General features: G+C 42.7%; 1 protein-coding gene and 1 pseudogene across 1 annotated transcript in view; both read left to right on the top strand.

Annotated features, from left to right (window-relative positions):
• Positions 1-5,941, top strand: part of HEG1 (heart development protein with EGF like domains 1) — an 89,549-nt gene extending 83,608 nt beyond the window's left edge. The window contains exon 18 of the mRNA XM_038583066.1: positions 677-5,941. Coding sequence (XP_038438994.1) covers positions 677-826 — 150 coding nt within the window. The 3' untranslated portion in view covers positions 827-5,941. The remainder of the gene's footprint in view (positions 1-676) is intronic.
• A 9,310-nt stretch (positions 5,942-15,251) lies between these two features.
• On the top strand, positions 15,252-15,352 carry LOC119867397 (annotated as a pseudogene).
• The last annotated feature ends 8,937 nt before the right edge of the window (positions 15,353-24,289 follow it).

Below are 24,289 nucleotides of genomic sequence, written 5' to 3'. Positions count from 1 at the left end.
CCTTTTAAAGTACAAGTAAACGGGGATCCCTGGGTGGCTCAGCGGTTTAGCGTCTGCCTTTGGCTCGGGGCGCGATCCTGGAGTCCCGGGATCGAGTCCCACATCAGGCTCCTGGCATGGGCCTGCTTCTCCCTCCTCCTGTGTCTCTGCCTCTCTCTGTCTCTATGTCTATCATAAATAAATAAATCTTTAAATAAATAAATAAATAAATAAATAAATAAATAAATAAATAAATAAATAAAGTACAAGTAAAGGGAGCACCCGGGTGGCTCAGGGGTTGAGCATCTGCCTTCAGCCCAAGGCGTGATCCTGGAGTCTCGGGATCAAGTCCCACGTCGGGCTTCCTGCATGGAGCCTGCTTCTCCCTCTGACTGTGTCTCTGCCTCTCTCTGTGTCTCTCATGAGTCAATAAATAAAATCTTTAAAACTAAATAGAATAGAATAGAATAATAGAATAAGAGCAAAGGTATCCCAGGCTCCACGAAGAGAGGGCCTGGGAGGTCCTGACCTCTAGATCAGACCCTGCTCTGCTATGTTTAGCTGCCTCCATCTAGGTTTATTAAAACATAGCATTTTTTTCTTTCGTTTTTTGTTTTCATTTCAAAAAAAAACAACCCCATAAACTTAAATCCATGAATAATAAATTGACTTTTCCTCTTTTCTCTCTGGCCACCAGCCCACAAGTGTAAGGAATCCTGAACTTGAACGAAATGGACTGTACCCGGCCTACACTGGACTGCCGGGGTCCCGGCACTCGTGCATTTTCCCCGGACAGTATAACCCGTCTTTCATCAGTGATGAGAGCAGGAGAAGAGACTACTTCTAAGTGCCGAAGCGCGAGGGAGGGCCCACCCCTCTGAGCAAGTTGCAGGACCTCGAGGCTCAGAGGACGGTGCCCCAGGAGGGAGCGGGCACCCTGGCTGCTCCCGGGCCTGGCGGAGCCCCCCTGGGGCCAAGCAGGCAGCGGGACAGGTGCGAGGGGCGCGGCCGCAGTGGAAGGGGCAGCCGGAGCCGCGACGCAACGGAGGGCTGCCCGCCGGGCACCTTCGCCCTTACTGTGAACGTGAACGTGGGCCGGTCCCGGGAGTCTCCTGGGCGCTGCAGCCGCCTCCGGCCCCCGCCCGAGGGCCGCATCTTGGCCAGGGCACGGCGTCCGGCACCTTCGCCAGGACCCAGTCTTCCCTTAGTTTGCACTTTAGTAAATTGGGTAGGGAGGTCTCTTTTTTTGGATTTCTTTCCAAGACTGTTCCAAAAAGAAGGCCTCTTTTCCTCAGACACTTCCGTAGGCCTCAATTTGGTGATTAATTTACAGCAAAATACCGGCTCTTTGGTCATTTTCTTGCCCGGTATCTACGTGCTAACCAACAGATGATGATGATGATGATGATGATGATGATGATGATGATGATGAGCATACCACTAAGGCTTGGAGATGCTGCAGGAGAGCATACAGTATCTTAGTAGGGCTCTAGGTCTTTGCAGTTTCCAAGCCACCCCTCAAACTGAGGAAATGTGCGAGGCATAGCACACACTGCATTTTTTTAGCCAAGGTGACACATTTATTTAAGATTGTTTTCTCCCTCCCCCGTTAAATCTCACTTTTCCTAATAAGTCTGCATCAGGGCAAAACAGGTTGCATTTGGTTTTCATTGGAGGCCTCGCGGCGCCGGGTGCAGGCCCTGGCGGGAGGGCGGCAGGCCGCGGGGCGCCCCTCATGCCCGGGGCCCTCCCGGGGACTCCGACGTCCACATCGAGGTGGAAGCTGCCGGTACGTGCCGCAGAACCGGCCGCCGACTGAGGGGCAGGTGCACCAGGTTCCTGAGGAGGCCCCAGGAGCTGGGACCGAGCCGCGGCCCGTGAGTCTGCTTCCCTTCCCCGGGCAGCTTTTTTGACCCTGTCTGTCCTGGATCTTGTCCACGTAGCGTAAACTTTACACTGTACACTCAGTGTAAACGTCTGACCAACTGCCCAGAGCTGTTGATTCATTGAAGAAATAGCTTCTTTCCTCTCGTGCAGTCGTCTGCCCGTCTTTATACTACTGCCCGGGTCCCAGCAGACACACGATCATTTGAGTCAGCTTCGGGGGACTGAAGACTTCGGGCCAGTTAAGGAGTTGAGAGGTTGCCTTTGGGAAGGAGATGCCACATGTCTTATTTATTGCGCCTGTGACCTGGGTCGTGTGGGGGAGCGGGGGGCGTCCCTGGTGCACGGGGTCTTTAAGCGCTACTTGTGGAACTGCGATCATTCTCGTCCTGTGCTTTGGGATAGAGAACACGGTGGCAAAAGACCGTTCCACCCTGAAGCTTGGAGCTCAGCGGCACCCACGTTTCTGGAAGCGGTGCAGCCTTTGGGACGGTTCTGTCCTGGGCATGGGTGTTTCTTCCGAGTTCCCTTCTCTCTTTAGAATGTGTCTCATCCTTACTGTTCTGTAATCCTCATCCTAAGAGTTTTAAGTGTCAACCTCTGTGTCCCATGGTCTCCACGAGCCACCGTTCCCCTGCGGCAGCAGGTACACGAATCAGGTGTGATGCTTCGTAGTCTTTACCTGGGACTCCTCGCCTGAGATACACGTTCTGTTTTTGTCAGTGGTCACCAGCCGACAGTGTCAGAGCATCACCTTTCTGAAATCTTGGGGCTTGCGTGTCGCTGGGGAAGCCAACAGCCTGTGTGCCTCCCCGTCTCCCATCTCCGGAGAGCTCCGAGCTCCTGCCCTCCGCTCAGCCCTCAGCACACCCGGATGCCCTGGGAGCGGCCTGGCTTTCCTGGCTCTTGATGCCCATCCCTGCTCATCCCCAGAACCCAAAGCCGGCCCCAGCGGGAAGGGGTGGGGGGCGCTATCCCCGGGCATACTTAGCTGAAGGTGTCAGGTGACGTCACAGCTGATAAATCATCTCCTGTGTCAGGACCAGAAGCTATAGGCTACACAAAATGCAGTGTTCTGTCTCAAAAGCATTCTTGAGAAGAACCCCAAAGTCCAGAAAAGAGCGTCCTGTGAGTTCCAAGAATGCTTTCCTGTGAGGTTTTGTGCACACGAAGTGGATTAAGAATGTTGCTTTTCTTTTACTGTGAAAAAAGGGGGCCCCCTACGATGTTAGGCTCAAATGTATCTCATTTCTAAGAGGCCGTGGGGTTGGGGAGAGGCTATGTCAAGAGCATGAGGGTCTGAGAAGGCACGACGGCAGCTTCACGACCGCCGGGCTTCCCGCCTCCTGCAGGGCCGGCAGGGCTGGCAGCAGATGACCAGCAGGCCAGCAGCTCTCGGCTCCGGCACAGGTGCCCGGCGTCAGCCCCTGCACCTGCGATGTGTGATGCGTGATGCGTGTGCACAGAAAGGCCACGGCCCCGCCTCGCTGGGGCCCCACCATAGGGAACAGGAAAGCCACTTGCCTGCTCATGAGGCTTAAACCTCTGGAGGGACGGGCGGGGCCCGGTGGGAGCCACGTGTCCTGGAGCAGGCCCCAGACTGCACGGGGACTCTCAGAGCAGGACAAGGGTCACCTCCAGCCTCCTGGCAGCTGAGCGTTTTATTTAAACTCCCCAGAGCCTGTTTCTCCTGTCTTTTCCTCTCTGCCCCATGAGCCGGCCCAGGGCCCTGGAGACAATTGAAGCCCCCCTGTCACAACCAGGATCTCCGGCGTCCCCACCGTGACCGGGCTCTGTGCAACGTCCTCGGCCTCCCCACAGCCTTGCGAGGCGTGCATCCGAGCGTCCGTGTCTTGCCCGTGTGAACTTGCAGAGAGGATACCTATCTGCCTTAGCGAGCCAGGGTTCAAGCCCTTTGCCCTGCCTTGCCCTCCTGGGAAGGCCTCGCCATCCAAATGCACCTTCAGTGTCAAAGAGGGTATGAGAGACGGGCTTAAATATACTTTAAAAAAACAAACAAACAAAACCCTAATATTAGTAAGCATCACCTGAACTAATGACATGAAATGCAAAAAAAAAAAAAAAATTTTTGAAAAGTCGAATCCTTTTTGAAAAAGTCCTTTGGGGTTCATCGCATATATTTCTTGGACACGTGAGGTCATCTTTAAGAAAATAGTGGCTGGCTGTGTTTAGCAAGAGTGTACTAGTACGTGGCTTTGGGTGTACGAAGGGTGAGGTGATGGCCTGGCTTTGGGCAAGTGCAGCCCGCCTTAGAGGCGCGTCTGACGGCTGCTTTGCCTGGTTCCAGCAGTAAGGCAGTGGCTCCCACGTACAGGAAGCATATTTCTGTGAACGTGATCAGAGTCGTGAACACATTCGGTTGGGTGTCTTAAATGCTGACAAATCTTCCTCCTTTGATGAAAAATTTATTTTCAGAAGCAGCTAAGTCATTTGGAGCCAAATTTGTTGAATGGGTAGTGAGATCAAGCTGGCTGCTTGCATTTGATGTTATAGACAAAGATGTGACTCTTAGGTTCTCGAAGAGGTCATTCTTAAAGGTGGCCCGGGCTGAAGGGCAGCGTCTCTGCAGTACAAGGGCTTGGACGGCCGTCCAAGATGATGTTTTTGAAGGATGGTATTTATTCAGATGTGGAAGTTCCCAGAGCAGGCACGTCTGGATCATCCCTCATGCGTGGCCTTGTGGGGTCTCCACGAAGCCCTCTTGCCCACTGGCCACGTGCCCGGGTGCCTGGTAACTCTGGGAACTTTCCCTGAAAAAGCTAAAACTGAGCATTCTAGTTGCTCCTGGCTTAGTTTAGCCTACCACACCCCAAAGTAGGGTTCTGACTGAGAGTTCTAAGGTATTTCCCCTGATTTCAAAACTAGAGCGCTTCTTTGGAGACAGGAAGAATGCAAATTTCAATATTTCACGATTTTCTGTCTTCTTTAAAACTGCCCTTAAAGGACGCCTGGGTGGCTCAGTGGTTGAGCATCTGCCTTCCGCTCAGGTCATGATCCTGGGGTCCCGGGATCGAGTCCCACGTCGGGCTCCCCGCATGGAGCCTGCTTCTCCCTCTGCCTGTGTCTCTGCCTCTCTGTGTCTCTCATGAATAAATAAATAAATTTTTTTTTAATAAATAAAATTTTTAAAAATAAAATAAAACTGCCCTTAATATCAGAGATATTTTTTCTACATGAAGACTTGCAGGGCTTAAAAGGGACATGTCATTTCCTCCTTCTTAACAAAATATTCTGAGGTTCTCGTGTGCGTTTTTGGAAACCAATATAGTGTCATAGAGTTGTCTTTTGAGTATGTGTTCTTTTTTTTTTTTTTCTTTTCTGAAATCCCCAGAGAAGGAGACTGGTTAAAATCCTAGAAATATTAAGGTATTATATTTGTTAATTTGTTGTGCTAAAGTATCTTTTCAATAGTGTTATAATCCATCCTATTTGGTGTCAACTGCTCACAAAAAAAGCCATTGAAACCGAAGGGGACAATTAAGGTTTGTAAAGAGCGATCTTACACCAGCTTCGTCCCCTCTGCATTTTTTTAGGGGGACATTTCAAAGGATTTTTATAGTAGATTCTGGTTTTATCATATTTTCTTTGGACATGGAATGCAGGTGCATATTTCTTGCATAGGAAGGATGGGACTGGACAGGGGTGGGATGGAACCACTCTATCTGGGAAACTCACCCAGATTTCTGTATTACTTTTGCCTATTTCTTTAAAAAAAAAAAAGGTCTTTCATCATGGGTTGCTGTGAGTTTTGTTAATGTTTGTGTTGCTGGATTTATGGTTAAATGAAGCATGTAGCTGGTATATGAACTTCTTGAGTTTTCACATTGTCCTGAATTTCTTTTTGCAAACCTTTATACCTTTAGCCCCTGATTGATTGTGTTAAAAACATTATGAGAATGTTATTTAAAGTTGTATTATAATTGCCACCTCCACTAATTATTCAGTACTGTAGCAGCAAAGTATTATTTGTAAGAATTTGGTTATTTTTATACTTATATCTACTTTAAGTCTGGCGTTCTAGTCAGTAAATGATGCAATAAAATGAATATCATTTTCATTGTGTGTTTTTCTCATAATAACTAGCAAATCACACCAAAGTGCAGCAGGTTTGCTGTTCATGAGTTAACAGCGGAACTGTATAGTGAGCTTCAAATCACAAATACAGGGACTGGATCATTTCTGGATCCTCAGTGCCCAGCACGGTGAGGAAATACACTCTTGATGATGGATGGATGGACAGACACACGGACCTAAATGATAAAAAGCTGAATTTAGATAGAACACCTGCTTTTGTTTACTTTTCTTTCTGTGGACTGGAGAGCATTAGGTGACCAATTTGGATGCTCAGCATTTCCTCCTGCCTGCCCCCCACCGCCACCCCTGCTACCTCTCCACATCTCACAGGGGAAGGGGCAGTAAGCATCTCTGTACTCAGTGGCACGGGGAATCCGTCGAGCTTTAAGGCAGTAGTGGGCCGTGAGCCTTACGCTTCCGCCAGCCAGTGAATGTGGCTGCCTGGCTGGATCGATGTTCATTGATTATTTGCTTCCTTCAATACCATTCCTGACAGGGATGAGTGAGCCTCTTAGCTGCTTTATGATGGAAACCTTGGTCACTGGGAGAGGCTAATCATGTCAGCTTGGTGCCTGGAGGTGACCTTCAGCACATTAGATCAGGGTTGCAATCCATCAGAGGTCTCTGAATGGAGATGACCAGCAGCACTCTCCTCTCCTGACCCGGCTACCCCCAACTCCGTTTTCCAACCCATCAGCGGAGATCTCAACAGGACCCAGGCATTAACCCCTTTCCTTTTCCTACTCACCTCAGCCAGACATCACAGCATTTCCAGACCCACTCACCCCTGGTATCTGTGTAGGACCTAAAAGTGGGTCTACTGCTATCTACTGATGGGCTGGCCAGATGCTGGTCCTACTTGTGCCTCTGATCAAGGAATGTTGTGCCTCTACCTGGGGATTTGATTCGCCAATAAGTAAAGAACTAAACAATATTTTTAGAGCCTTGGACTTAAAGGACTACATCCATGCACACCGACTGGTTCCAGTTGCTTGGGAAGTGACAAAAGCAAAGGAACATACGCCAGAGTCCTTCTGTTTTCTGAATGGCCAGAATAGCTCTAAATCCCCAGAACAGAGTTGTGGCATCAAGCAACCATCTGACACAGCAAGCATGCACTTCAGAAAGATAGAAGAGAGATGCCAGGGGCGCCTGGGTGGCTCAGTCAGTTAAGTGTCTGACTCTTGATTTTGACTCAAGTCGTGATCTAAGGGTCATGAGATCGAATCCTGTGCTGGGTTCACGTTCAGGATGGAGTCTACTTAAAATTCTCTTTCCATCCACTACACAATCCCCACCTCCCACCCCACCCTCCGCTCATTGCTCTAATAAATAAATAAATAAAATCTTTAAAAAAGAGTGATGCTGAAAATAAAGATATTTATTGATTTTTTTTTATTGACCTCATAAAAACAGCACTATTAGAAGGTCTGGGCTCCGACCACCCATACAAGACAGTCTCTAAATTTCATGGCCTTTTCCCCCAGATCATGATGTCAGGCTAAAGTGTCTGCTCAGCTCTCTGAGCCTCAGAGTCCTTATCCCTGAAGCAGGGATAAAAATTATTGCTTTGCAGAGTTGTTGTGAGGATTACAAGGAAGAATACATGTGCGAACACTCTGTAAACTACCAAGAAACCTAACACAAAGAGAACATATTGGTTCTTTTCAGTAGGGTCCTCCTATCACCAAAAGAAAGGTAATTGGAGAATTAATATGTTGTCTCAATGCTGATTCACTAGTACCTGGTCCCGAAGACCTCAGACTTGCCGTCAAAGTGTTCCTGCCATTTCCCCTTCCCTCCCCTCCACCTGCCCCCCCACCCCCCATATCACGAAGGGATCCATGAGCATGACATTGTCAGCTCTGTAGGGGTGGGAACCAAGACTGTCCTATTGAATATAAGACGTTCAGTGCCTGGCACCTAACAGGCATTTGCTATAATGGAAGAGTGAGTGGGAAGATGAACCATTGCAATGGAAGAAATATACTGAAGTTGAAGGTCCTGGAGACTCACACCCTCTAGGAGCTGCAGGCTGGTGACTCCCTGATAGCGAGCATGTGCGTGGCTGTGATGCATCACTGAGCAGGAATCCTTAGCAAAGATGTCCTGTAGCAAAGCCCAAGCAGGTATCTGTAGATGAAACACTTTAAAGATGCTCTTCACCTGATGACCCTGGGGAACAACGGTACAGGGGAATGCTACTCAGCAAAGAAGAGCAGCGAACCACCGCAGCAGGCAGCCTCATGCTTGAGTCTCAGAACCATTGTGAAGTGGTGAAAAGAGCCAGGCATAAAGCCTTCATATTGTTTAGTTCCATGTATATTATATTCTGGAAAAGACAAAACTGCGGGGCCAGAAAACAGATGAGTGGGTACCTGGAGGTGAGGAGGAAGATTTCTGCAGTTCACTGAAAAATTTCCAGCTTTCCTTCTTCCAGGCACAAGGTAGGGTGCACTTCACCACCTCTTGTGAAATATGGCCGTGGGGCTTGCTTTGGCCAAAGAAGCATGAAGGAAACTGAAATGTATCCCTTCTGGGAAGACGCTTTAAGGGCCAGTGAGTGGGGTTCACTTCTTTTGCCTCAGCAATCATGGAAACACATGTTGAGATTGAGCTACTGCTATTGGCCTGGGACCCTGGCTCTCTAGGCTTGGAAATGTCCTGCTGCTTTGTTAAGGGAGATTCAGGGGTCACCTACTGCAGCATTACTGGGTGCATCCTGACTGGTGCGGTGCTCTAAAATTAACTCTAGTTACTGTAGTTTACATGAATTGCTTGGTTTCTAGTTCAATGCCATGGAACATTTATGATTATCATTGAAATTGTTCAACTCAGCACTTTTAGGTTTGCTTGGTTGGGTTTTTTGGCTTTTGGTTTTTTTGCTTTCTTTTCTTTCTTTTAGATTATCTATTTATTTATTTGTTCATTAATTCACTCATGAATGAGAGACACAGAGGTAGAGGCAGAGACACAGGCAGAGGAAGAAGCAGGCTCCATGCAGGGAACCTGATGCGGGACTCAATCCCAAGACCCCGGGATCACGACCTGAGCCAAAGGCAGACGCTCAACCACTGAGCCACCCAGGTGTCCCTGTTTTTCGTTTTCTTTCTTTCTTTTTTTTTTTTTTTAATTTTATTTTTTAATTTTATTATTTTTATTTTAATTTTATTTTTTTATTTTATTTATTTTTATGTATTTTTATTTTTATATATATTTATAAATATATATTTATATTTATATATAATATCTATAAATATATATTTATATATATTTTATATATATTTTTATATATTTTTTATTTTTTATATATATTTTTTTATGTATTTTGTTTTCTTAACAAGAAGTCACCTTAGAAACACTCAGTAGTGGCTCATATTTTCTCTGCTTGAGGCTTTGTGATATGAATGAGTTTCGAACCAGAATGATCTCGGTTTGAAAGAGCTTATTAGCTGTGAGGTCTTGATGAATTTCTTTCCTATTCAGATCATTAGATTCCTCCTCTATAATATAGAAATAATGAGATCCTAATTCAGAGATAATATTGAGACATCAAATCATAGGGTGTCTCTAAAGTATATCTAAACAATAGGATGCATCATATAGCTCTGGCCTGCGACGAAGCCAACATTGAATAGACTCCATGGTGGGCATGCTTCAAGTGGCTGTCTTGTGAATATAGAACTAGAATAGGTCTTTCCCTCCTGCTTACTCCACAGTTGGCAAATCCCATTAGAAGTCGTCATCACAAAAAAATAAAAAATAATAAAAATAAAAAGAAGTCGTCATCACTATGATATCAGTAAGACATGAGTTGTTTTGAGCAATACACTATAATGAATATTCCATGGGGGACTTGATCTATATTTAGCCTGCTGATGATTAGGGAAATTAAGGAACAAAGTCCATCTTCCTTCTCTCTCCACATCATCAACCCAATCCTAGAATATCTTTTTCCTTACTTCCTTATTGGTTGGTTAAGATTTCTAAGAAATTAATTCCTTTCTAAAGGCCAAGGGACTGGGATATAGTCGTCATAACCTGGAAATTGGAACAGGTTCACCTTGGCTCACAGAATCCTAGATTGTGTGACCTGGAGAGCATTGCAGTGAGGTCATCCCAGCGTGTGGTTTACAAAACCTGCCCTGGGCAAGAGGCTGGGCCAGGGAGAAGTCATCATGCATGAAATAGGTGGTCAGTTTTTCAAAAAGCTAAATTTACTAATTTAAATGCGATATCTTTCAGAGATAATGTCTTTTCTTCTTTTGTTTAGTTATAAAAATGCCCTTTATGAACCGATGGTGATAGCAGATGGTAGTTTCTTTCTTTCTTTCATGGTTGTCATTGGTGTTTTCCCATTTTTGAAACTAGATTAGTGTCAAGTATGATAAGGAAGTCCCCTTCAAAAGGGCAGAATTGGGCGGGTCTCAGACTTCACAACAATATCCAAAGCTTGAGGGCAATGAAGCAACATCTACAAAGTTATTCATTTCCTTGTGAAAGCAATAGGCAGAGATTGTCTAAAAGAAAAGATTTTAGGATGCCCGGCACCCAAGAAAATTTACTCCTTGATGAAGTCTTAGCCGAGAGAAAAATCAAAATGCCGAATATAGGAATGGAGAAGCCCTGAGGGTAAGTATTGAAACTGTTTAGCTATAGAACTAAGACTGAAGAAAAAGAATTAAAATTTAGGAACAGAGGGACACCCGGGTGGTTCAGCATTTAATTGAGCGTCCTGCAAGTCTATAGGCATCATTTTCCCAACAGTATTTGCTCACTTTGTGTCTCTGACACATGTTGCTAATTCTCACAATATTTCAAACTTTTTCATTATTCTATTGGTTATGGTGAGCTGTGAGCAGTGATCTTTGATGTAACTCTTGTAGTTTCTTTGGGACACTGTGAACTAGGCTGATCTAAGACAACCAATTTGATAACTGTTGTGTGTTTTCTGACTGCTCTGTTGACCAACCATCCCCTTATCTCTCTCCCTGCCCTTGGGCCTCCCTACTCCCTGAGACACGACAGTATTGGAGGTGGGCCAATTAAAAACCCTATGATGCCCTCTAAGTGTTCAAGTAAAAAGAAGAGTCACACGTCTCTCTTTAAATCAAAAGCTAGAAATGATCAAGCTTCGTGAGGAAGGCACATCAAAAGCTGAGATAGGCCAAAAGCTAGACTTCTTGTACCAGACAGTTAGCCAAGTTATGAGTGCAAAGGAAGAGCACTTGAAGGAAAGAAAAAGTGCTATTCCAGTGACTACACGAATGGTAAGACAGTGAGACAGCCGTGCTGCTGAGATGGAGAAAGTATTAGTGCTCAGGCTAGAGGATCAACCCAGACACAACACTGCCTTAAGCCAAAGCCTAATCCAGAGCAAGGCCCTAGTTTTCTTCTATTCTAGGAAGGCTGAGAGAGGTGACGAAGCTGCAGAAGGAAAGCTGGAGGCTAGCAGAGGTTGGGTCATGATGTTTAAGGAAAGAAGTCATCTCCATAACATGAAACCGCAAGGGGAAGCAGCAGGTGTTGGCGGGGAAGCTGCAGCAGTTGTCCAGAAGACCTGGCTCAGATAACTCATGAAGGTGGCTACACTAAACAACAGGTTTTCAGTGTAGGTAGCACAGCCTTTTACTGGAAGATGGCACCTAGGACTTCATAGCTAAAGAGAAGTTAATGGCTGGCTTTAAAGTCTCAAAGGACAGGCTGCTTCTCTTGTTAGGGGCTAATGCAGCTGGTGACCTGAAGTTGAAGCCAGGGCTCATTTACCATTCTGAAAATCCTAGGGCCCCTAGGAATTGTGCTAAATCTACTCTGTCCGTGCTCTGTAAATGGAACAACAAAGCCTGGATGACAGCACACCTGTTTACAATGTGGTTTAGTGCAGATTTTAAGCTTACCATGAGACCTGCTGCTCAGAAAAAAGATTCCTTTCAAAATATGACTGCTCATTGTCAATGCACGCGGTCACCCAAGAGCTCTGATAGAGATCTCCAATGAGATTCACGTTATTTTCTTGTGTGCTCACACAACATCCATTCTGAGGCTATAGATCAAGGAGTCATTTCAATTTTCAAGTGTTATTGTTGAAGAAATACATTTTGTAAGGCCATAGCTGCCAGAGATATATCAGCCACCACCTTGTTGAGTCAGCAACCATCAACATCAACGCAAGACCCTGTGCTGGCAGAAATATTATGTCTCACCAAAAGCTCAGGTGATGGCTAGCATTTGTTAGCCATAGAGTATTCTTAAAGTATGTACATTTTTTAGGTTTAATGTCATTGCACACTTTATAGATTACAGTATATACATATATTTTTTTAACATTTTGTTTATTTATTCATGAGAGAGGCCGAAACACAGGCAGAAGGAGAAGCAGGCTCCCTGCAGAGACTTGATCCCGAGACCCCAGGATCATGACCTGAGCCAAAGGCAGATGCTCAGCCACTGAGCCACCCAGTGCCCCTAGATTATAGTATATTGTAACCATAACCTTTATATGTACTAGGAAACCAAAATATCCATTTGAATCACTTTATTGTGATATTCACTTGATTACTGTGGTCTGGAACTGAACCTGTAATACCTCCAAGGTATGCCTGTACTTTTTCCCTTTCTCTTGAAGGAGTGTTTTGGGAAATAATATCTCTTGTAGTAAAGAAACTGTTTTTCTAAGTGTAGAAATCATTTTTTACCTCTTCCATTAATTCAAATTAAAAACTAGATGTCTTATTCCATTTGAAAAAAGAATCTATATAAGCTCATGCTTATAAAACTATACCTATCCATCTATCTACCTCCACCCATTCTCTCTCACTTTATCAGTCTACACGAATGGACAGAGATGTCTCACATGGCATCTACCACACATGTTAACACTGGTCACTGGATTGTGGATGGCTTTTCCCTTCCTCTTCATGCTTTTCTATGTTGCTTGAATTCATTTTAATTATTTTAACAAGGATGAGTCACTGTAATAAAAACAATAAAATTATTAATTTAAAAGATAAGATGAGGGGCAGCCCCGGTGGTGCAGCGGTTTAGTGCTGCCTGCAGCCCAGGGTGTGATCCTGGAGACCCTGGATGAGTCCCACGCCAGGCTCCCTGCATGGAGCCTGCTTCTCCCTCTGCCTGTGTCTCTGCCTTTCTCTCTCTCTCTCTGCATCTCTATGAATAAATAAATAAATAAATCTTAAAAAAAAAAAAAGATAAGATGATGGGATGCCTGGGTGGCTCAGTTGGTTAAGCATCCCCCTCTTGGTTTCGGCTCAGGTCATGATCTCAGGGTCATAGGATCAAACCCTGCATCAAGCTCCTTGCTGGATGTGGAGTCTGCTTGAAATTCTCTGCCTCTCTCTCTCCCTTGCCCCTCCCCCTGCTCATGTGCTCTCTCTCTCTCTCTCTCTCAAATAAATAAATAATAATAAGATGAGGACAATAACATATAATTTTCAGAATTGTTGAAAGAATATACGTGTATATACCATATATATATAGGGATGTGTGGGTGTATATGTACAGGCACATGTGTGAGCACGCGCACACACACACACATACGTGGTCTAGCGTACTTTCTGGCATATTGTAGGTACTCAATGGATGCCAGGTGCTATTATTATTGTTTTCTTGGAGAGAAGAGCCTTAAATCCCGATGGTAATAATCTCCTGTATTAGTTGGGGTTCTTAGTTGCACAGATGGGCATTCACTCTGTTTGACTTTTTTTTTTAAGATTTTATTTATTTATTCATGAGAGAGAGACAGGCAGAGACACAGGCAGAGGGAGAAGCAGGCTCCATGCAGGAAGCCCAATGCGGGACTCGATCCCGGGTCCCCAGGATCAGGCCCTGGGCTGAAGGCAGCGCTAAACCACTGAGCCACCTGAGCTGCCCTCTGTTTGACTTTTTAAGGATATCAGCTTTTTAAGGGTATCAGGTGACTCACAGAACCCCAGGAGGGACTCAGAAGATCCCCAGACAGGAACAATGGCCACGTCGCCCTGCAGGAGCACTCTAGTAGAGACAAGCCCACCGCCACCACTGCTCTGCACAGACCCAACCGCTCCAACCATGGACCCCAGGCAGGATGTTGACACCTCAGCCTCTGCTGCCCCTCAAGCCAGAGAGTGGACTCCATCTGGTACTGCTTCCTTTCATTTCTGTCTTCTAAATATAAGTCCTGTATAGATGCCTCTGATTTATGGCACCAAGTCCAGAGGCATCCCAGAGACCAGAGAGGTTGCACAAGCAAGGTCTTGGCTTCTACCTTGGAAACACAGGACTCATAATGGAGGAGACCCCCATATACAGGAAGGTGGTCAGAGATGCTAGAGAGCCTCAAACAGGACAATCACTATTGGCAACACCTCCTAAGTATCCCTTACAAAGCTCAATGATCCAAAGACCAAAGGATCCCAACAGTTCTTGAATATTTTGGTAATTTCCTTATTTACCCATAGGTTCTGTTGATTCTTTGAAATATATTTACATAAAATTCTAAAATCTTGGAAAAGGGACCCCTTATTTGGTGTAAACAGTGTTATCAGAGGCCTCTCAATTCTTAGCTAAAAGAGGGACAGAGTTGTTATAAAAAATATAAACTATTTATAAAGAAAAATATTTAAAAAGCAAATGATGGGGTGCCTGAGTGGCTCAGTCAGTTAAGCATCTGCCTTCAATTCAGGACATGATCCCAGGGTCCTGGGATTGAGCCCCATGTCAGGCTCCTTGCTCAGCAGGGAGTCTGCTACTCCCTCTCCCTCTGCCTACTGCTTCCCCTGCTTGTGTTCGCTCTCTCTGTCAAATAAATAAAATCTTTTAAAAAAAGCAAGTGATAAACTAAGAATTTACAGTAGATATGATGGCAGGAGGTTAATATATATTGATGCTTCAAACCTCATACAAATTACTTAGAAGAAAACCGGGGTGCCTGGCTGACACTGTCAGTAGAGCATGTGACTCTTGATCTCAGGGTCATAAGTTCAAACCCCATATTAGGTGTTAGGTGTTAGAGTTTACCTAAAAAACAAGCAACAAACAAAAATCATTAAAAACCCAATAGATAGATATGTGGGCAAAGGAGATGCACAGATGACTGACAAAGGAGAAAGCGCAAGAAGACACATGGTATAAAAAATATTAATTCTCGCGTACTGCTCAAGAGAAGGGAGATTTCCACTGTCTGGGGACCAAGCATCTTGCACGTGTTCTTATTTTATCCTCACAACCATAAGCATGTTAGATATCATAATCCCCATGAGTAAACTTGATGTTCACAAGGGTTAGCTAGCTTGTTGACCAGTATCACTTGGTGTGCTCACTTGGAATTATGTAGAGAAGATTAGCATGGCCCCTGTGCAGGGATGACCAATATCACTTGGCAACACTGGAACTGAAAGACCAGGGTCCTTCATCCACTAAACTCTGTCTCTAGTGATGGGCATAAATCAAACCAAACTCTTTTCTACCTCTGATATTAACAAAACCTAATGCTAATGAGAACATGGTGGAAAGGTCTTTCTCATGAGGGACTGTGGGTGAGTAAATCAAAAAACCCTTTACCATCTGTCAGCGCTTATTAAGAGCCATAAGAATTTGATTTCCATTGACCCATTCATTTCACTTTTGGAGAATCTTCTCTTAGGGAATAATTCAATATATGGAAAGCATTATGGGCAAAAAGATGTTCATCAAGGATTTACAAGAGTGAGCAATTAGAAACAACCTAAATGTCTAGAATTATCTAACTAATTTGGCAAATGCTTACTTTCCTCCTAATGGAATACCATATAGCCATTATAACCATGCTATAAATACAGTGAAGGAAAATGTTCATATTGTTTTTTTAAAAAACTTTTTAAAAAATTACAGCTGAAATACAATAAATACTATATTAGTTTCAGGTGTATAACATAGTGATTCAACATTTCTATACATTATGGAATGCTCACCATGATAAGTACAAGTTACCATCTGTCACCATACAGTGTTATTACAGTATTATTGACTATATTCCCTGTGACTTACTTATTTTATAACTGGAAGTTTGTACCTCTTAATCCCCTTCACCTATTTTGCCCATCCCTTACCCTCCCTCCCATCTGGCAACCACCAGCTCTCTGTATTTATGAGTCTGTTTATTTTTTGTTTATTTATTTGTTTTTTAGATTCCACAAATAAATGAAATGGTATGGTATTCATCTTTCTCTGTCTGATTTTCTCTGACTTATTTCACTTAGCATAATACCCCCCGGGTCCACTCATGTTGTCACAAACAGCAAGATCTCATTATTTTTTATGGCTGAGTAATATTCTGTTGTGTATATATACCACATTCTCTTTATCCATTCATCTAGTGATAGATACTTACGTCACTTCCGTATTTTGACTATTGTAAATAATGCTGCAGTAAACATAAGGGCACATACGTCTTCTTGAATCAGTATTTTCGCTGTCTTTAGGTAAATATCTAGAAGTGGATTCACTGGATCAGATAGTATTTCTATTTTTAATTTTTTGAGGAACCACCATACTGTTTTGCGTAGCGCCCGCACCAATTTACATTCCCACCAACAGTCCACAAGGGTTCCCTTTTCATTTATGAGCCTCATCAACATTTATTATTTCTTTTTTTTTTTTTTTTAATTCTGACTGGTGTGAGGTGATATCTTACTGTATTTTTTATTTGGAGCTCCCTGGTGATTAGTGATGTTGAACATTCTTCGTGTATCTGTTGGCCATCTGTATGTCTTCTATGGCAAAATATCTCTTCGGGCAGGTCGTCTGCCCAGTTTTTTTTTTTTTTTTTTTCTGCCCAGTTTTTAATCAGAATGATTGTTCTCTTTTTAGTGATGAGTTACACGACTTCTTTATATATTTTGGATATTAACTCCTTATCAGATATATCATTTGTGAATATCTTTTCTTATTCAGTAGGTTACCTTTTCATTTTGTTGATGGTTTCCTACATTATGTGAAAGCTTTTAATTTGATGTACTCTCAATTCTTGTTTTTGCTTTTGTTGCCCTTGCATAAGGAGGCAGATCCTTAAAAAAATATTGCTGAGGCTGATGTCCGAGAGTTTATTGCCAATGTTTTCTGTTAGAAGTTTTATGGTTTCAGGCCTCACATTTAGGTCTTTAATCCATTTTGTGTTTATGTTTGTGTATGGTGTAAGAAAGTGGTCCAAGTTTCATTCTTTTGCATGTAGCTGTCAAGTTTTCCCAGCACCATTTATTGAAGAGACTGTCTACCTTATTGCTTATTCTTGCCTCCTTTGTTATAGGCTAAATGGCTATATAAGCACAGGTTTATTTCTGAGCTCTGTATTCTGTTCCATTGATTTATGTGTCTGTTTTTGTGCCAGTACCACACTGTGTTGATTACTACAGCTTTGTAGCACAGTTTGAAATCTGGGATCGTGGTAACTCTGGCTTTGTTCTTCTTTTTCCTGTTTTCTTTGGCTGTTCAGGGTCTTTTGCGGTTCCACACAAATTTTAGAATTCTTTGTTCTATTTTTGTTGAAAAATACTATTGGTATTTTCATAGAAATTGCATTGAGTCTGTAGATTACTTTGGATAGTATGGACATTTAGTGATATTAAATCTTCCGGTTTATAAGCATCGGCTATCTTGCCGTTTAATTGTGTCATCTTTAACTTCTTTCATCAATGTTTTATAGTTTCAGAGTGTAGATCCTTTATTTCCTTGATTAAATTTATTCCTAGTCATTTTGTTCTTTTTAATGCTGTTAGAAATGGAATTATTTTCTTAATTTCTTTCTATTCCATTATTAGTGTATAAAAACACTACAGGGATCCCTGGGTGGCGCAGCGGTTTGGCGCCTGCCTTTGCCCCAGGGCGTGATCCTGGAGACCCGGGATCGAATCCCACATCGGGCTCCCGGTGCATGGAGCCTGCTTCTCCCTCTGCCTGTGTCTCTGCCTCTCTCTCTCTCTGTATCTGTCATAAATAAATAAAATATTAAAAAAAAACACTACAGATTTCTGTGTGCCAATTCTGTATCCTGCAACTTTACCAAATTCATTATTAGTTATCAAATTCTTACAGCCTCCTACGATACAAGTTGAGAACCACCTTATAACGAGAGGCATTGTTACGAACACTGCTAAGAGAAGAGATCTTAAAAGGTCTCATCACAAGAAAAAAGTGTATTTTTGTAACTATGCACAGGGATGGATATGAACTAAATTTATTGTAGTCATCATTTCACGAGGGTAACCTATATCGAATCATTATATTGTACACCTGAAACAAGTGAAATGTTATATCCATTACACTTCATTGAAAAAAAAAAAAGAAGAAGAAGACAAAGTCTCCAGAAAGAGAAGGCAAGTGAGTGGAGGGATTGAAAGGAGGGGAGGAGAGAACATCTGATATAGTGGTTTAGGAATGTGGGATGAAGCTGACTGGGGACATGGAGTGGTATTGGACAGAGGTTGAGAACCGTGGACTTATGATGGCAGCAATCTTCATATAAAACAATTTCCCTGTGGGAGAACTCAGCAGCGGGTATTAGAGCAAGAAGGAGGCCAAGGTTGGCCTGGAATCAAGGTTTTGTTTGGCAGGTGGCACCAGTATGGGAGGGTACTGGCTAGAGGACTTTTCTATGAGTGATAGCTGATGGGTCTGGACTTAGAACCAGGAAAGGCTAGATGACAATGAAGGGCTGACCAAGGTTAATAGCTTTAATCCATAAAATATATAGAAAGCTCATGTACTTACCACACTAAAGCTCATATGCTAAAATATATAAAAAGCTCATATTCATACTATGAATAGCCCTTCCCTTAAAACAAAGAGACAGGGAGAAGGACAAGCATTGTATGTTCTCATTCATTTGGGGAATATAAATAATAGTGAAAGGGAATATAAGGGAAGGGAGAAGAAATGTGTGGGAAATATCAGAAAGGGAGACAGAACATAAAGACTCCTAACTCTGGGAAACGAACTAGGGGTGGTGGAAGGGGAGGAGGGTGGAGGGTGGGGGTGAATGGGTGACGGGCACTGAGGGGGGCACTTGACGGGATGAGCACTGGGTGTTATTCTGTATGTTGGTAAATTGAACACCAATAAAAAATAAATTTATTATAAAAAAAGGACATGTAGTATATACACACAATAAAATACTACTAGCCATAAAAAAAAAAAAAAGCAAAGAGACAAAAATCATGAACAAGAATTACAAATAACCTAACAAATATATGGAGTATGTTCATCCTCATAGTGGTTAAATCAATGAGAATTTAAATACTGAGGTATCATTTTTCACCTACCATAGTAGGAAAGAAAGCCTAATTTTTTTTTTTTTTTTTGAGAGGGGAAGGAACGAGAGGGGTAGAGAGAGAGAGAGAGAGAATCCCAAGTAGGCTCCACACCCAGCGTGGAGCTCCATCTCACGATCCTGAGATCATGACCTGAGCCTAAATCAAGATTCGAACACTTAACTGACTGAGCCCCCCAGGTGCCCAAGTGCAACTTTTAAAAATGAAAGTGCTTCATGCTGTTGAATGAGAGGAAAACTTCAGGGGTGTAAGTTAATGTGAATCTTTACAAAGATAACTTGGCCGCAATTTCTACAAGCCTTGAAATTTTTACCCCTTGAATTAGTAGTTTTACTGCCAGGAATTTATAAAGGAAATAATACAAAAGAAAAAAATTGAGAGAGAGAGAGATCCTTCTCACTCCCTTGCTGGTCAACACTACACTTGTATCCAAAGAACTAAGTCCAGTTAACTTTCAAGAATAATGAAATTTTAGGACCATTAATGTCCTCCGAGGCTCTCTGTTCTCCAATTGATAGACATCACAATAAAATAAGCTTTCTCAGCCAACTTTTCCACAGAGCAGGTCAATCAAAATTTCCCTAACTTGATTGTAATTACTCCTGCATTTCTCTTCCTCCTCAGTTTCTAAAATTAGCTCTTTGGTTATCTCCCACTAGACTGTGAACTCCTCAAGGACAGAGATGTCAGTCTTATTATCGGTCTTCTCTCCACCTCTACACCCTTTTGCTAACACTCACATGGCAGGTGCTTCATAGATAGGCGTAGCATTGGCTTTCGTTTCAGTTGAACCCTCCTCCGTTATTCCCCATCCTCTACCCTCTTTGGCTTGTGCATTTGGCTGAAGATCAAGCTGGTCTCTTTGTTCAGTTAATTTGTTCTTAAGTGTCCTTGTGTGGATGTGCCAACACGTTGGCATATCCAAGATGCCGTGTTTATTAATAGACTCTTGCGTCACAAACCTTGAAGCAAGGTTCAGGGTCAATGGCTCTCTGGGTTTATCAGCATAATGAAGGGATGTGGCAACACGCGGGCAGTAAAACATGGTAGAGAATCAGTTGACTCATGAAAAGTTAAAACTGGAGAGGAGCTCAGGAAATTATGGGGTTGTTTCATCCTCCACTCCAATTTTGCAGAAAAGGAATCTGAAGATCAGAGAGAGGCAGATTTCCCAAGTTTACTGGTTCATGGAATGGTTAAGATAAGAGGGTCTACACAGCTGGCGTATTATGATTTCCAGGGCACAAGTCATCCAAAGTATGTGTCAGGAGAACATGTGAGCTACAGAAGCGTATGAGAGAGGGAGGGCAAGACCAAAAAGCCCAGCTATGTTGAGTGACATAGTGGAACTTGATAGTGGAGGGAGAAGTTGCCAGTGATTCTGTGAGAGGGCCTGGTTGGAGAATAGGGACAGAGATGTGGGGCAGATGTAGACAGGTATCTAGATGAAATAGGAACAGCGTGGCATGATGAGTAGAGCATGGCCTTTGAAAGCTGGAATGTAGTCCTAGGGCTGTCACATATCCCCTTTTTATTAAACTTCTCTAAGACCCAAGTCTGTAGTCTGTAAAACTTGCCCATAGATCTGACTTCTTAGGGTTGGGTTAAAGGAGACAATGGATGTGTTGTGTTATTCAGCTTGGTACCTGGAGAGAGCTCTGGAAGATGGTGGTTTGTGACATTCTCACGGAGGGCAAGTCTTGTGGCCCTTTTGGGAGGTTAAAAGTGAACACTGTTCCCTACATCAATCTTCAGGACGCTTTCAGAAAGGGTCAATCAGTCCCTTCCCTGATGGAGGACCTAACCCTATGGGGCTGATTGCACTCTATAGTGGGCTCAGCAAACTCCATCCTGTGGGCCAAGTTCAGCCAGCTGGCTGTTTTTGCAGGACCTACAAGCTAAGAGTGATTTTTACATTTTTCGATCACTAAAAAAAAAAAAAACAAAAAACAAAAAATTATATTTTATAAAATGTGAAAATCATGTGGAATCCAAATTTCAGTGTCCATAAATGAAGTCTTATTGCACACAGCCACACACATTGGTTCACATATTGGCTCTGGCTGTTTTCGTGCTACCATGGGACAGTCCAGGAGTCAAGACAGAGATTCCATCTCATTACTTCATATTGCTCCTCACACAACACACATCACAGTGAAGCAGCTGGAACTCGACAGTGTTTCAAATGCCATGTGTATGGTCTTACCAGGACATTTTTTTTCTTTTTTAAATTACCAACGCATACCCATCACATCAAAACAAGAAAAGAAAAATGGATTTCAAATATCATGCTTTTGAATCACAGTATGGATTATTTTGTTACCAAATTAGATGGCAAAGCACTAATTATGCAGTGATGTGATACATGGGCTAAAACAATAGATTGTGTTACTATTACCAGACTAAGGACATATTACAATATTCCCAACTCACAGGAAAGTAACCATCAGAAAAAATAGGAACTTTTAAGTGGAATATTTCATTGCAGCAGAGTGTGTTCATAAAATTAATGAAAATGAAGCCACAATCAAAGCAAGTTTCCAAGTGGCTCATTTGTTAGCCAAGCAAGGAAAGTTAATTAAATTGTGTTTGATTGGGGACGCCTGGGTGGCTCAGTGGTTGAGCGTCTGCCTTCAGCTCAGGGCGCAATCCCAGGATCTGAGTCCCACATCAGGCTCCCTGCAAGGAGCCTGCTTCTCCCTCTGCCTGTCTCTCTCTCTCTCTCTCTGTGTATCTCATGAATAAATAAATAAATCTTTTTAAAAAAGAAAAGAAAATGAAGTGTGTCCAGAGGAAAGATATCTATTTAACACTGTTTTCAGCAAGAACAGAGCTGAGAACACTGGGAAGAGCATCAATAGGCAATTAACAAATCCCTTTGAGTGGCTTCCCTGGCTCTTGATTTCCCTGGCTCTTGATATATGTTACCCATACTACTCAGTTGTTTATTCAAGGAGTCAGTGAGAAGTTGGAAGTGACTAAAGAACTAGCCTCTATGGAACATCTACGGGAGAGAATATTTTCAAAATGGAATTATACACTTTAAATGGGTGAATTAAATCTCAATAAAGCTGTTTTTTTTTTAAAAAGGACATTTTCAAAGAAGTTGCGAAAGCACTACTTCAGTATAAGCTGAAGTAGAATCTGCTAAGATATGTTACAACTGAAGGTGGTAGAAATAAATACGGAGCAGGAAAAGCTATAGTTGGATTCATTCACAAAGCATGAAAACATTAGGCATTTAAAGCTTATGGTAATTAGGGGCGCCTGGCTGGCTCAGTCAGAAGAGCATGCAACTCTCCATCTTGGGGTTGTGAGTTTAAGCCCCCCTTTGGAGGTAGAGGTTACTCAAAAATAAATAAATAAATAAATAAATAAATAAATAAATAAATAAATAAAGCAAGCTTATGGCAATTCCGTGTATTACTCATGAGTATTCTGTATATCAGGTGTTAAGGAACCAATAGTGAACAACGGTTCAATAACAATAGTGAGCTTCATTCACTGTCAGTTGACTTAACCATCATTGGTTCTGTGAATTTCTCTCTTTCAAGACTATTTAAAAATTTTTAAGTAATTTCTACACTCAACTTGGGGCTCGAATTCACAAGGTCAAGATCAAGAGCCGCATGCTCTTTCAACTAAGCCGGCCAGACGCCTTGCTTTTTTATGAGGTATGGAAGCTAGTCCTAGTCGTATCCTGACTCGCCCTACTAGAAAGCAGTTTGATGGAGGGGCAGTTGTAAAGTTTTATTGCAAGTTTGTGAGTGCGGGGCTGAGATTAAAATCTTTCTGAGCCGGAAGAACCACTCTCAACCACTATTATCAAACAAGAATGGCTTTTGAAGTTACCTTTTGCTAAAAACCTAATAATGATTCCTAATAAACTCAACTTCTCATTACAATGCAAAGTGGCATGTACATGCAAATTTTTACTGTGGTAAAGTCATTTCAACAACTAATGTTGTATAATTCACAAGTAATGTATAGCTGCTTTCTATACTTCTCCGTGTGGTCAAAAGCTAAAATGAGGGACGCCTGGGTGGCTCAGTGGTTGAGCATCTGCCTTCGGTTCAAGTCTTCAGGTCGTGATCCTGGGGCCCTGGGATCTAGTCCCACATTAGGCTCCTCGCAGGGAGCCTGTGTCTCCGCCTCTTTTTCTGTGTCTCTCATGAATAAATAAATAAAATTAAAAAAAAAAAAATGAAAATGAAAAGATCTTCCTCCCCATACAAATTTGCAGCCAATATATTTTTTGAACTTAAACTACGGGTTCCAGTAGTGTTTTTCAGACTTCATTACAAGTGTGAAGAAAATTTCTATATTCCAAAATCTGTTTTACTACATAGCTGAGAAGAGTATCTTCCTAAATTTCAATTATTATTATTATTATAAATTTTAATTGGAAGTAATTAATTTGCAATATAATGACATGCTAAAAGGCAACCACCAATAGAAGAATTTAATGGAATTCTATAACTGCCTTCTGAGCAATGAATATACTTAATTAAAATTACATGTTCATGGGCTGATGTCAGCATTTGACAGCACCTATCTGTGTGGACAGACATTTTCAAAATGAAATACATAAAATTTCATTATAAATCAGCATCAATAATTAAACACTTGGGCAGTCCCAGTGGCCCAGTGGTTTAGCACCGCCTTCAGCCCAGGCCCGGGATTGAGTCCCGCGTCCGGCTTCCTACATGCAGCCTGCTTCTCCCTCTGCCTGTGTCTCTGCCTCTCTCTCTCTATCTCTCTGTGTCTCTCAGGAATAAATAAACAAAATCTTTAAAAATATATAATTGAACACTTGTGATCAATTTTGATGATTGGGAACCTGATTTTGAACCTCAATAAGCAAAATATTATTCCTGCCAAAGAATTCCTTTCTTCTATTAGTAAACCAGTATTACCAAAAATTGTGCTCGATTATTACGATCTTTTAAATCTCATCAATAAAATTTATTTTGGGAATTTGTTTTCTTTCCTCTGTAAATGTGTACATGATATCCTTAATTTTGCCTCTT

This window comes from Canis lupus, chromosome 33, assembly GCF_011100685.1.
Source record: "Canis lupus familiaris isolate Mischka breed German Shepherd chromosome 33, alternate assembly UU_Cfam_GSD_1.0, whole genome shotgun sequence".
Lineage (NCBI taxonomy): Eukaryota > Metazoa > Chordata > Mammalia > Carnivora > Canidae > Canis > Canis lupus.
This window is presented reverse-complemented; position numbering and strand designations above follow the sequence as displayed.